At 29.3% G+C, this 13883-nt stretch overlaps 1 protein-coding gene across 1 annotated transcript in view; it reads left to right on the top strand.

The window, feature by feature from the left end:
• btv (dynein cytoplasmic heavy chain beethoven) overlaps window positions 1–13883 on the top strand; it is a 101262-nt gene that overhangs the window by 46495 nt on the left and 40884 nt on the right. The window contains exons 37-43 of the mRNA XM_087165330.1: window positions 558–713; window positions 2319–2417; window positions 2503–2660; window positions 4832–5078; window positions 6504–6655; window positions 8471–8615; window positions 11160–11436. Coding sequence (XP_087021456.1) covers window positions 558–713; window positions 2319–2417; window positions 2503–2660; window positions 4832–5078; window positions 6504–6655; window positions 8471–8615; window positions 11160–11436 — 1234 coding nt within the window. The remainder of the gene's footprint in view (window positions 1–557; window positions 714–2318; window positions 2418–2502; window positions 2661–4831; window positions 5079–6503; window positions 6656–8470; window positions 8616–11159; window positions 11437–13883) is intronic.

A 13883-nucleotide genomic window follows, 5' to 3' on the forward strand; every position in this document is an offset into this window, starting at 1 on the left:
TCATTATTCTGTATTTTTAAATAAAAAACAGTTTACGGGGAGAAAAACATTATACAAAATTTATGATTCTTCCAGATGGTTAATGGCACATATTTTTTTAAATAAAGTATCATTTTAAATTATTATCTATTCTGATTTTATTATTTCATAATTTAATTTATGTATTTCTATAAAAAAATAAAAGCTCAAAATGTTTGTAATTTTTGTCTGGCAATTGGTAGTATATTTTTCCCCACTAAATTTATTCTTATAATGAAAATTAATAAAAATATCGTAGAAATAGTAATTTTGTAGTAAAAATAATTTTGAATTGGAGATTTATGTAGTTTATAAATCAATATAGAACTTAACAGTTTATAACCGAATAAGAACTTAAAAAAACACTCTAATTTTTAGTCTACAAACTAAATCGATATTTCTTCATTTCAAACCTAGCTATAGCTGTCATTTTCAAAGCATTTAAAATAACTGTTTAGAAGTTTTTTTTATTTACTAGTTCACGTACTGAGCGTTATTAAGTGTAAAAGTGTTCACGTACTGAGTGTTATTGTTTTCAGAATGATTTTGTATTGGAAACTTCTATAGTTGGAACTATCATGGATGGGCTTTCTCAAGTAAAAAAGTCAAGATCTGTGGCTCAGTTTGCTGTTGATTTGAGTAGAGGTCTTGGTGGTAACCTAAGGAAACCTTCCAAAGATGGTTTGATAAGAGAGGTATTCCGATTTTATTTTAATATTTTCGATTTGGACAGTTCATAGGTATGTTTACATGGTCATTTTCAATGCAAATTGAATTTGTTTAACAGGAAAATGTAGAGGCTGAAGCAAATAGCTTGTTACGTAAGGGGCTTGTTTAATCCAAGTATGCAGAGATTGTTAAAGATAAAATTTACAGTTTGCCCCCCCCCCAAAAAAAATGGCATACCCTGAAAAAACAAGTGATCTGATTTACAGATACTAATACCCTATCTTAATAGTTCAAGGGCCTAACTGTATCTATCCTAACAATTAATTAGTACAGATGATATTTTAAGTTATGAAACCAAGCACTTTTATTGAATGAAGATACCTTTTTCTTGATGGATTGAGACTTGAGACCCCAAAATGTGGCGGATAGTTGCAAATTTAGGAAATATGGTTTCAATAGTTGTTCAAGAGTGTGGTCGAAAGTTTGAACCCCTTAATGTCAATTTTACTTTTTGTGAATTTTGCCATTTCTTGAAGTTTTTAAACAAACTAAAAAATTTTTTGCATACAATTGTAAAATTTGTCTATTAACGAATAGTTCCAAACAAAAAATTATTTTTAAGAATATTTATTATTATTAAGTATTTACCTTTTAAATTGCAAAAAAAAATTGCTTTTAAATTGTATAAAAATGATTTACCTTTTAGTGATACTAAAAGAACATGACGTGGAAATTAATTTTTTTATCTGAATTTTGCGTGTTTTCTTGGCAATTATGCAACACACATGGAACAAAATACATTTTACAACATCTATTAATTTTAGTAAATTTCTCACCAAACTTCATATCTTATCTCTCAATGGGGATTTGTGGTGGTTTAATTGTTCTTTCCCATTATTGTTTGATTCTGCATTTTGCCAACATTTGGTCTGGCGCGTATGTGCAGGCGCATGGACAACAGCAGATGGTGTAGAATCTTTTTAATAGCTTGAATAGCAACATTTTTTAGCTCTTGTAAATACAATCAACAATCTATTATTAAGCTTAGTAGCTTCCGCTAGTTGAGTGATTCATGACTGGTTATGAAGGAGGACCTCACATTGATTTTTGCCTAATTTACTTATCTACGTACAATTTTTTGACAAATTGAACTAAAAGGATGTTTTCATGCACTTTAGAAGAAAATTAAATTTCTGTGAAAAGTCAAAGGTTTTTACTGACAGCTTCATTAAAATAATTCTTCAGTAGTTATGCTCAAAATAACAGATAAGACCAACCAATACATAAAATTTACTTTGTTAAATTAATGTTCTCGTTAAATCAGTGTTTATGATGAACAAGGTAGACCGTCATTTTAAAATGACTTTTCTAAATAAATAAATCAACTTTTGTGAAGTAACAATTCTGTTCAATGATTACATCACAATATAAATGCTTTTTTTTCCAGACAATATTAAACTTAAAATGCAAGCATTGTTTTTTTTATTTAAAAAAAAAGTTTCACCGATATCAACCATTTCAAAGGAATTTTGCATTTTTTTTTTGTTGATAATTTCTAGAGTCTTATTAAAGTTTTTTGTAAATATAATGGCAGTCATTTAAATATATTTATTTTTTTCCATTACTCTTAGATATTTTCGTGGGCTAACATCATTATTCCTGATCCTAATTCTCCTTCTAACACCTTTTACAATGAGACATCTGGCAGATTGGATTCTTACCAAATGCAGGTAATGCAGAGCCTCTTGTATCCATGTTACTTCACTTTGTTCATTAATGTGTTAAAAAATAACAATGATGTGGTTGCCATTTAAGGAAGATGAATATATGACACCTGAGTTTGAAAACAATACCTCACTTCCTGTGATACAAACAGAGGATTGCCTCAGAACATTTGATCATCTATCTCCTTGGCTACTAGATGACAAGTTACAACCATTCCTCTTGGTAGGACCGGATGGATGTGGAAAAAGGTAAAATATCAGAAGTGTATTAATATTAGGTTGCGTCAAATAATAACTAGTCAGGGGCTATTAAACTCAAACTGTGGCTTTTGGAAAACTTGGAGGTTGACATGAAATGTAGTTGCTGTATGACCAAAAAGGTTCACTTGCTTTTAATTTTCTAAATGACAGAAGTTGAAATGCATTCAATGATCAATGGACAAAAACTGAATGGCTATCAGTCTACCCATTGCATTTCTATGAATGGTGTGTAATGATGATATCCAAAAAGATTGTTGAGTGTTATTTGACAGAGAAAGGTGTAAGGTGAGATAGAATTCATCAACCAATATCGTGAGCTCTGTATGTCTCTGTCTTATGCTTGGCGGTGATGACTGACACAGCAAGCTCAGCATGTTATAAAATTTGTTGAAATCATAACATAAGATGTCATTTTTGATATGCTAGGATTTATCCATGGTACAGTTCTCAAAATAAGCAGGAAAACATTAAAGTTCCACAGTGTGTTCATGTTACGATTTTCCAACTACTTGACTCTTGAACGTGAGCTATAGATTAAAACATCCACTCTCTAGTTCAGATCTGTGTCACTGCGTCTCTGCCACATCTTCAATAAATTAAAATAAATACTTCTGACATAGGGGCTTAAAATTGATCATAAAGTCAAAGAATATATGTGTGGCTGATGCAAACAACAACTAAAAGTTTTTTTAGGAACATGGCATTGTGCAATTAGTTTCACATGAGATAAATGCCTAAACCATTGCAATAGCAGATAAAAAAAATTAAGAATTATTTTGAGTTAAATTAAATAAACAGTATGAAATTATCTGCCTCATTATTTATTGACTATGCCTAAACGAAACATACATTTAGTCTATTTTTAAATAGTATCTAAGGAAAATAAACTCATAAAACTTAATTCAAAAACTAAATTAATGATTATTAAGAATGGTTTTGGGTCTTTTTTTGAAAAGGCATTGATAAAATAACTTTACATCTGTCTCTTATGTCAGGATTGTTTGTAAATATTGCATTAATGTACATAAAGGCATAATAATTCCTTTATCATTATGTAAAGTAATAATGCCTTAATTCATACTTCTTTTTATACTATGTAATATAGGGCAATATTAGGAATTTTTTCTGCTAGTCAATTGTAGGATTTTTAACAGTGGTTACTTTTTCAAAAATTGAAAATTTTAAGGAATTTAAAAGTTAGTGTTATTAATAATGTAATGAAACAGAATTGCCCCTATTTTACCGAGGAAGATAGGTGTTGCCTGTTCTGGAATGTTGATAGATCATGATTACCTTCAGCAGCCTCTTAATATTATTGGCATATCAACCTCTGCCTGATATTCTTTGTGAGGAGGGGGAGTAGTCCCATGAATCGACAACACTTCTTTGTGTGCACCAAACTGAGAGCTATTGACAATGGGAATACTACCTCTTCTTTTTCAGTTTTTTATTGGGAAGCAAAGACAGTGCATGGCCGATAGGCACGGGCTAGGTGTAGGATAAAAAAAATAATGTAAGGCATTCCTTAAAATATTTATCAAACTATGGTAAGTATGACATGGCTCATTTCTGGGCCGGGATAGCCTGGTTGGTAGGACACTGGGTCCATGTGCAAGAGGTCGTGGGTTCAATCCCCACTCGCCGAAGACTCCCCGTGAAGTAAATGGAGACTGATTGCAGATTTAACGTGCATCAGTCACAAAGTCCTCCATGTTCCAATTAATAGCAAATCATACTTCTTGGGTTTCTGATCCAGGAGTTTACTTGTCTTCAGGATTAGTTCAAAATTACAAGGCTACTGAGTTGAACATTAGTAGTCATAAACCCAACAAAAACTGGGTCGGCTGTTCAACGATGGTTATAAATAGTATGAATAAAAGTTCTTTTTTAAAATAACGAAAAAAATTTCAGAAACAAGTATAAAGTATTTTTCAGAATATTATAAAATATTTATAATAATTCCATATTTAATAAAGAAAATAATTAAAAAATCACATAGAATGATGGAAAATAGGGAAATATTCAAACTTCTCAAGAATCCTTGAGTCTCAGTATTTTATATCACAATACATTCAAATGTATCACATACTAATGAATTAAAAGCTTCTGCTATTTCCTATCCATTCCATTAATTCTGAATTGGCTTTGTTTTTTATTAGTACTCTGCTAAGAAACTGCCTTCAACAAAAGTCAACTATCACTTCTGCTATGGTACATTGCAATGCTCAAACAAAACCACACCATGTTCTGCAAAAGCTAATGACTGTTTGTACAATCATTGGTGCACAGAACAACAAAGTTTTAAGACCAAAAGAACATGATCATTTAGTCTTGTATCTCAGAGATCTGAGTTTGCCTAAACCTGATAAGTGGGGAACCTCACAGTTGCTAGCTTGGTTACAACAGGTAGTATTAACAATTTATTTTAAGAGTGTTGATAATATTTTTTTTGAATATTTATTTATAAAAGTACAATTTTAAGTCTATAGGTACATTTTTATTTCTGTGTGCATCAAATTTGTTTTCTTGTTTACTAAAATATAATTTTATATTTAAAAAAACAAACATATTTTTAAATTGCTATCATTCAAAGAGGAAAGAAGCTTTAAATCTCTTCCATTTAGTCTCTGGACAGGGGTGCCTGCAAAAAGGCTTCAAATATCTTTTTCCAGGCACCCTGGTCCTGAGCCCATCCTCCTGCCATCCATTTATTTATAGATCCACTTTCTATGATCTATACAAATGGCACCCTATTAGAAAGTTTTAATCCTGGTCTTTAAACATCACAGCTAAAACGAATAACTCTACTTCAGATAGAATTAATCTGAGTATTTCAAAATACATGTCTGAAACAAAAATATTTAAGAGTCATAAACGAAAACAAAAGTACGAGTTTTTGAAACAAAACAAGCAATGTACTTAAAGCTTCTTGTTTTTGTATAAAATAAAAGTAATGTTCTTTTATTGCTTAATCTGTTGGTATTCTATTGCACAATCTGATGGTATTCTATGTTCTCAAAATTTCAAACTTTTCTGCGATGCACATAAGTTAGCCAAGAACAATATAAACAAGCATCTGCAACATTTTTCAGAATTTTAAAAGTACTTTTTAAATTTGTGCCATAGTTTTTGAATCTTCATCACGACCTACTTATTTCATCATTTTTTGAAAACATGCACTACCATTGTAGCTATAGATTGAAAGAGAATTTGATTTCAAATTTTACGTTGGATTCAAATATCAAGAGAAGGGTGGCAAAACTTTTTTCTCTTGGGAAGGAGAAGATGAATTATAATCTCATACAAAACTAAGCATTCTTATTACGACTATCATCTTAATCATAATATTTCAGGTTTTGCATGAAATTTTTTTTTCCTCTTGTTTCTAAGTCCTGCAAACAAAAGTGCTTCCTTTTAATTTATTTTTCATGGGTCTTATGTGCTTTTTCAATATTGTGAATTAAGTTATGTTAGTTAAATTATTTTTATTTAAAATTAAAATACATAAAAAAATTACTTATGGAAATAATTTTTTGTGTGATTGATAAAAACTAGTTCAAAACTGCACATAATCATTTATTATTGCAACTTTACAATATTCTATGTTGAAATTACTCTTTAGAAATCCTTTCAATTGCTTGGTAGTTTTCATAAAAGTCATAAAAAATATAATCGGGTGAGATTAACATTTTTCAACTTTTGTTGAGTAGAATATAGGTACTGAAATGCTGCTTTAAATTTTATTTTACTTTGTTATGCGAGCTTCGAGCAAAATGAGCCTATTGTAGTACTTTAAAATTTTTTGTCGACTGAAATTCTAATATTCTAAAGGTTCTGACCTATCATGGATATTATGATGAAACTGCAGAGTTTATAAGTATTGAAGGCATACAAATTGCAGGCTCAGTAAGCAGTGTGTCATTATCGGGTCGTCATTCGCTCACTCCTAGATTTACAAGCATTATGCGCATATGTGCAGTAGAGTAAGTATCTTTCTTTTCCATAAAATATTCTGTACTTCAAAAAAAAAAAATTATCAGTTCAAATTCTTTATCATTACTGCTTAGCAACTAACACACAAACTTTTTATTTTGTATCTTATTGCTTTCTTTATTCTATATTATGCTATTGATTTTAAAAATCAGATTTAGAGGATTTTATATGTAATAAAAACTCACCAATATCCAAAGATTTTTATTTTTATCTAACCAGTTTATCATTTTAAGTTTTATGTTTAAAACTATTATTCTATTGACATCCTGTACAATTATTATTGACATATTCTTGTAAAAACTTAAAAAAAACTTGTTTTAATTAATAATATATAGTTTTAAATTGTGATATAGTGTTTCTAAAAACATTCAAGGTCTTTTTTTCTCATTATTTAAAAGTACATCAAGCAACTAGCTAATATTATTGAGTAATACTCAACTTCAAAATTTTAAACAATCAAAGTCAATAAAACATTTCTTTCTTTTTTTTCTAGATCTTATTATTGTGATTTGAAAAAATTATTTCAATTTCATTGCATTGATTCATGGGGTAAAATGTCCCATGAATCAGCTTTCAAGCAAAATATTTTGTTGCTTGATAAATTTATCACTGACAAATAGTTTTTTAAATTGTTTCCTGTGTATTCTTAAAACTATTTTTTTTGGTGATAATTTGCTTAAATTTTTTAATTTATTTATATATTGCAATTTCATACTTGTCATTAATATAAAATAAAAAACTTATTGCTTAAAAAATAATTAATTTCAATGAAAGTTCTGTCTGCCTAGGTGCCACCCTTCTATCCCGATGACTGGAATCAGTCAAGAGAAAAGATTAGTGGACTGAATTCCATCCTACAATTAATATTTATATCTAATTTGTTTTGTAAATTAAGTTTTCAGAAAAAATTTAAATTTTCCTTTTTTCCCTTTAAAAAAAATATAACGATTGACAAAAAAAAATAACTTTTTAAGAAAACATTGTTATTTTTCATATTTATTGCAAATGTCATAATTATTGATGAAGAATGGTGTCACATCACAATGAAAAAATGGAATAGACTGACCATCTGCTTGTGCAAATAAAATTTGCATTGTTGAATATGAATATGCTTGAGTTTGCATTTTCCCCTCAGCATTTTGAGAAGCTGGACAATATAAGATTATTTTGGGACAAAATATTAATGATGATGAAGTCAAAACTAAGTTGACATGTGAATGGCTTCAAGAAAAAGTTCAGTGGTGTAATTCAGTAATTGGTGTAGAAAGATATATGAGTTTTGCTTTTATTTTTGTTCAGTTTGCAGTAAAAAATAAACAAGTAAAATAAAGAAAAATCTAGGGTTTTTTTTATAGAAAAAATAATCAAATTATTGACATAATATGTAAATCAGTCTCATACAAAGTGCACTAAATATTTCTGAAAAATTATGCTTAATAATGTTAGTCTGTGTTAATTGGTTAAAATGTAAGTTTAGCTTTAAAAATTATTTAGAGTGGCACCCATGTATCTGGATAGAAACTTAAATTGCAAATAACTATTTATTTATATATATATATATATATATATATATATATATATATATATATATATATATATATATATATATATATATGTTTTTTTTTTTTTTTTTAGTATAGATTTTTGAATGTATACTATCTCCCATATTATAAAAAATGATCACCTATTGAATTTGCTTTTACATAACTGCATGTATGTTATTGTGATTTTTAAACCATTCAAGAATATATTGTATATTTTTTTAGTATTTATTGGTGTTGGGAATATATTCTTTTTTTTTATAGTTATCCTACTCAGGAGCAGTTACGAAGTATATATTCTTACATTTTGACTCCTACTATTTATGATTCCTTAAAAGATCATGTTGTGTGGGGAAATGCTTCAAAAATTCGTCAACTCATTGGCTCTATGGTTCAACTATTGGAAGCGGTATGATTACATCATTTATAATGCACTTTTAAATATTATAAAATATTAAGCATTTTATTGTTATAAAATATTTTTGCATATTGCTTATACATTGAATATAAAATAACTTATGATTATAAATTTTAAACTGCCTTCAAACTTGGATCATAAAAGTACAGAAATGTATCATAGCAGTGCATAATTATTGTTAACTGAATAGAAGATAAATTTGAAGAGAACAGTATAGAAGTAAAGAAAAGGAGAAAATAAGCATTATTTTTCTTGCTTTTTAATCTGTGACAATTGTTGTCGGTTTGAGAATTATTATTACTTGGCTTGAAAAATGAGGAGCCATAAACCTCCATGGCCCCCTGGCTGGCAAACTGACTACTTACTGTATTCATTGAAATATCAAAGCTTAAACTGTTTCAAATTGTTAGTTGTGAAGTAACATAATCCAAAATTCATAACTGTATTTGGTAATCACAGTGTAATTGAAAAATGAAGTTTTTAACTTTACAAAATGTTAAATCTTTTTATAAATTTACGTAACCTTATTAGATTTGTGGTAAAGGATACAAACTTTAATGATCTTGATCATTATTTAATATTTTTATTATTTCTTATAAATATTGCAAAGGATTATTTATTAAAACTTAAGAATAACAACTTTTACATTACATAAAGAAGCGTATGCTCAATGATCAAATAGCTTTTTCATTTAGATAGATTGTTAAATGCAATTAACAATAAGGTGAACAACAACAATAAGGTGATTAACCGCTTCAACCCTACTGTTTTAGTATCAGTAGCGTTTTAGAAACCTGGTGCCCTACTAATAATACATGCAAGAAGAGAAGCATGTTATCAAATTTGCTCTGTTGGTGGCAGCACCTCCACCGCAGAAAAAATATGTAAAAATTCTTCTAGCCATTTGCATTAAAGGGCAAATGCATCAATAAGTAGTTTTCAAAATATTATATGTAATTCGTTGGATCTTAAAGTTATTTCATAATACAAATTCGACTCTTTATGCCAATTCAGTAGCTTTAACTGAATAAAATGTTCTCATTTTGCTTAATTATAACCTGGTGTCCTTCTATTGGCATAGCTTCCCAACTGTTTTTTCCAGTAGACTACTGGATTTGGCCAGTTTCTCCTGGTCTACTGGTTTCATAAAAATTCTCCTGGTTTTTGTATATTTTAGAAAATTCCCTAAAATTTATTAAGTTTCATTAGAAAATTTCCTATCAAAATAGAACTTTTGCGTAGATTCTTACTTACTTGAATATTTAAATAAGTGTTGCTAGTACGCAATAAAGCGAGCCTCATTTATAAAAATTCAGTTAAAAATTTTATTTGCTCTAAAATGCTGCGTTTGTTTTTATTCATAACTTCTTTTTTAAATTAATTAAATAGTAACTTTAAAGCAGAGGTTCCCAAACTTTTTTTCCCCTGGACCATTTTCAAAGTTTTACTATTTTCCGTACACCCCCTGCTGCTACATTTCTACTGTATTCCCAAAGCTCCTAAAAAATATCCCCCTAAATTGGGGGTGTTAAAAAGAAGAAAAAAAATAGCACACTTTCTTGTGTCCTATTTATTAAAATAATACTTACGGTTATACAAAGTTATAAACATTTATTATTACAAATAATCAACAATTGACAAAAAATCAACAATGAACTCTGAAATGTAAAACAATAAAAAATAGTCATACTTTTAATGAGACGGATGTACTTGATGAATTGACAGCAAATTATCAATATTTGGCTTCAGTTTTGTAAGAAGTAATCTCAAATACCCCCGTTCTGTGATGTTCAATCTGCTCCCCTTTTTTCTTTGTTAACAGGTTGGTAACGGCACTAAAACTTCTTTCGACAAGATATGACGAGGAAACGCTATCAAAAACTTTCTCGCAATTTCCCACAGCCCAGGATATTCTTCGGGGATTTCTGCCTGCAGCCAAAATGTTTGATAGCCTTTTTTAAATTTCACCTTCAGTTCCTCATTGGTGCGCCAAAATTTTTGTTCTTTATTATGAAAACCAGAAAATTTTTCGTGGACCCCCACTTACAACTTGTGAACCCCTGTTTTCTTTTCACGTCTATGTGAACCCCCGTGTGGTCTCCTATGTACCCCTGGGGGTCCACCTGGACCACTTTGGGAACCTATGCTTTAAAGCATAACATTTCAAGTTCATTTAATGTTAATTATAATTGGAAAGTATAGCATTTTTTCTATTTTGATGACTATAAAAATCTCTAAAATTCCCTATGAGTAAAATATTTCGTGCATTTTGCAATAATTATCATGAAATTTGTATTATTTTGTAAAATCTACTGAATGTTTTCCTATCCATGTTGACAGCTTTGCATTGGTGAATTTTTTAATTAGTTTGATAATTGGCAGAATGTATACTTATATATAGTCCAGTGTATCCTACCAGTCATTGCTACATTTTTTATCTGCATAGTTTGTTATTCAGGGTGAAAGGGGTAAAGTTTATTGTTATCAGTGTTATCAAATATAATAATTTTTTAATCATTCAAATGTCCTTTGTAGATGAGGGCTGAATTCAGCAGTGATGTCTATGGTAATTGCAGATTTACGCCAGTTGATTTAACCCGCTGGTCATTTTCTCTGTTTCGTTATGACCTAGCCCAGGAAGGGTTTTCTACCTCCAAATCACCAGATGGCCTTCTTAGGGCATGGACTTATGAAGCTTGTAGAATATTTCTGGATAGACTGATGAATATGGAAGCGAAAATGAAATTCAATAGCATCATATCAAGCATATTAAGAAAAGATTGGGGAGCTCCAGACATCAGTACTATAAATGGTGATTGTTAAAAAGATTGAACTATGAAATATTTCATTGTTTTTAGATGATATTTTATTCAAAGATGAAAAGTCACAGAATAGTTGGAAACATTTTCTATATTTACAATCTTTATGAGTTCCTACTGTGTTCTTTAGTTTTTGAAAATAAAAGTAATGAATTAATTTTAAAGTTTTCTGCACATTATCTTAGAGTTGATATAAGTAATTATAACTGTAAATTCAATGATAAGAATTTTTCATTTTGTGTAATTTATGATGCATTAAATGCTTTTAGCCTTCAAATTTTTCTCCTTAAAGTTTTATTTGGTTTTGAAAACTATAAGCAATGTTTGCATTGTGTTAGACACTGTTTTGGTTTAGTAGTTTTTAAAAACATTTTATATAAATTAGTACTTTAGCAGTTTTGAACAATATTTGGATAAAATGAGAAAATTTGTTTTGTTTGAATGATATTAAAACTCTGTTTCACCTAATTTTTCATCAAAGTTTGCTAAAAGGCAATAAAAAAATTTATTACAAGCCCAATTGCATAATAAATTTTTTTTTGGCAGAAATTAATAAATGTAAATATTTAATTATGAGCTCTGCAGATACATCTTAGATTTTTTCATGGTGTTGCAATAGGACTGTATATTCTGGTGTGTAAGTCAAAACTCTGTTTTTGATTTTGACAAAGCAAATTTTTGGTATGTAAGTTGCATGAGTCAACTGCTGTCAATAAGTCGATTATTATTCCCATAGATGTCTTGTGTCAATTGATACTAGACACATTGCAGGATATGAATTCTAATGTTACAGTAAAATATTTTTGTGTGGAATTTTGAATTCTTTGAATGGGGGTGAAGATGATTTTTTGTAGTACTTAGGTCATAAGAATGAAGTAGCTTTATGATATGTTTTAAAAGTTTTTATTGTGTTATATTTTAAGAATGAACTAACTTTTCTTTGTTTAATTTTTTTCTGAACACAATTTTAAGTATTTTTTGTGAAAAAAACCCTTTATATGTAAAGAAAGTATGATGAGAGAAAATGCAAAATTTAATTGCATTCAAAATAATTTCTGAGAATGTTAAATTGATGCAGAGTTGTTCATGTCTGTCTCATTGTTTATAATGCATCAATATTTCATGATCAACAAATATCTGACTATAACCAGTGTATGAGTCAAAACCCTGGTTTTCCTTAAATTTTGAGGGTTTAAAATGTCTACTTATACACCAGGATATACCATAGTAAAAAATTTATATCAACAGGACCTTTTCAAATAATTATGTTTCTTTAGTGAGTTTGGCAAATATTTTTATTCGTTTGAAACTTGTAATGACTTCATATTAGATTCTACCTTTATAAATCCAATTTTTCATACTCATATGTTTGCTTGCATTTTCCTACATAAAGGCTTGTGAATCATTTGTCCAATCTTCTCTTTATCTTAACCCACATCTTCGATAATTGATAAATGTAAAATTAGAATTTTTTCACACAAAAAAATCGTTTTTTAAAGGAAGAAGACATAAACATAGCTTTAATGAAGTTTGTTTAACACTTAACACTTTGTTATCAATAATTGTGGGGATAATGTATTTTGTGCCATGAGGTCTTGCACTTCAGCTAAGTTGCAGATGAAATCATACGTTTAAAACATAAACAAAGATTTCACATTCTCTTCTTCAGAACAAATATAAAAACAGTTTAAAATTACCCCTTTTCTATTTATTTTTAGTGTATTTTTAATCATTATATTTTATTTTGACTGAATAAATTTAACAAACTCATTATTTTAACTAGAAATCGACTTGGTCTCTTCTTAGTTGCTTTCAGATAGTTTGACTGTGTATTTTTTTATATTTTATAACCTTTGTTAAACAGCCGACCCGATTTTGATCTTACGCTTACCTATATTTAAACTCTATGACCTTGTAATTGTAATTTTAGCCCAATCCAGAAAATAAGAGATCTCTTGTATTAAGTATTTGGAGAAATTTATCTTTGTGGAAGACTTTTCTGATGGGACTAACATGAATTTGCGTTACATGGAGAACAAAACCATGAAAACCTCCCATGGTCAGATGACTTCAAGGAGAACACATGATTCGACTTTGAAGAGAAACCCAAGGGAATCCTACTTTAACCCATGATCGTCTATCACTGAGGATATTTTGCGTCAGCACTGTGGTGGGTGCAAGCCGGGTGCGGAATGAGCATCGATCAGCATCACTCGGATTCTGACCCGGGTCACCTTATTGAGAGCCCGGCTCTCTATCCCCTGAGCTCTAGTTCGACTGTATGTTGAAAAAGTGATTCCCCAGTCATATTGTTATTAATTACAGTTACCTTTTTATTTTACATTATGTGCTTTACTTACTGATAGATCTTTGTTTACTTAAAAGCTAACTTTATATTTTGCCACATGTCTTATATGTATTGATTAGGTAATTCTGATGG

This window comes from Parasteatoda tepidariorum, chromosome 6 (assembly GCF_982258835.1).
Source record: "Parasteatoda tepidariorum strain Cologne lab strain chromosome 6, Ptep-v5.0, whole genome shotgun sequence".
In the NCBI taxonomy this organism is placed as follows: domain Eukaryota; kingdom Metazoa; phylum Arthropoda; class Arachnida; order Araneae; family Theridiidae; genus Parasteatoda; species Parasteatoda tepidariorum.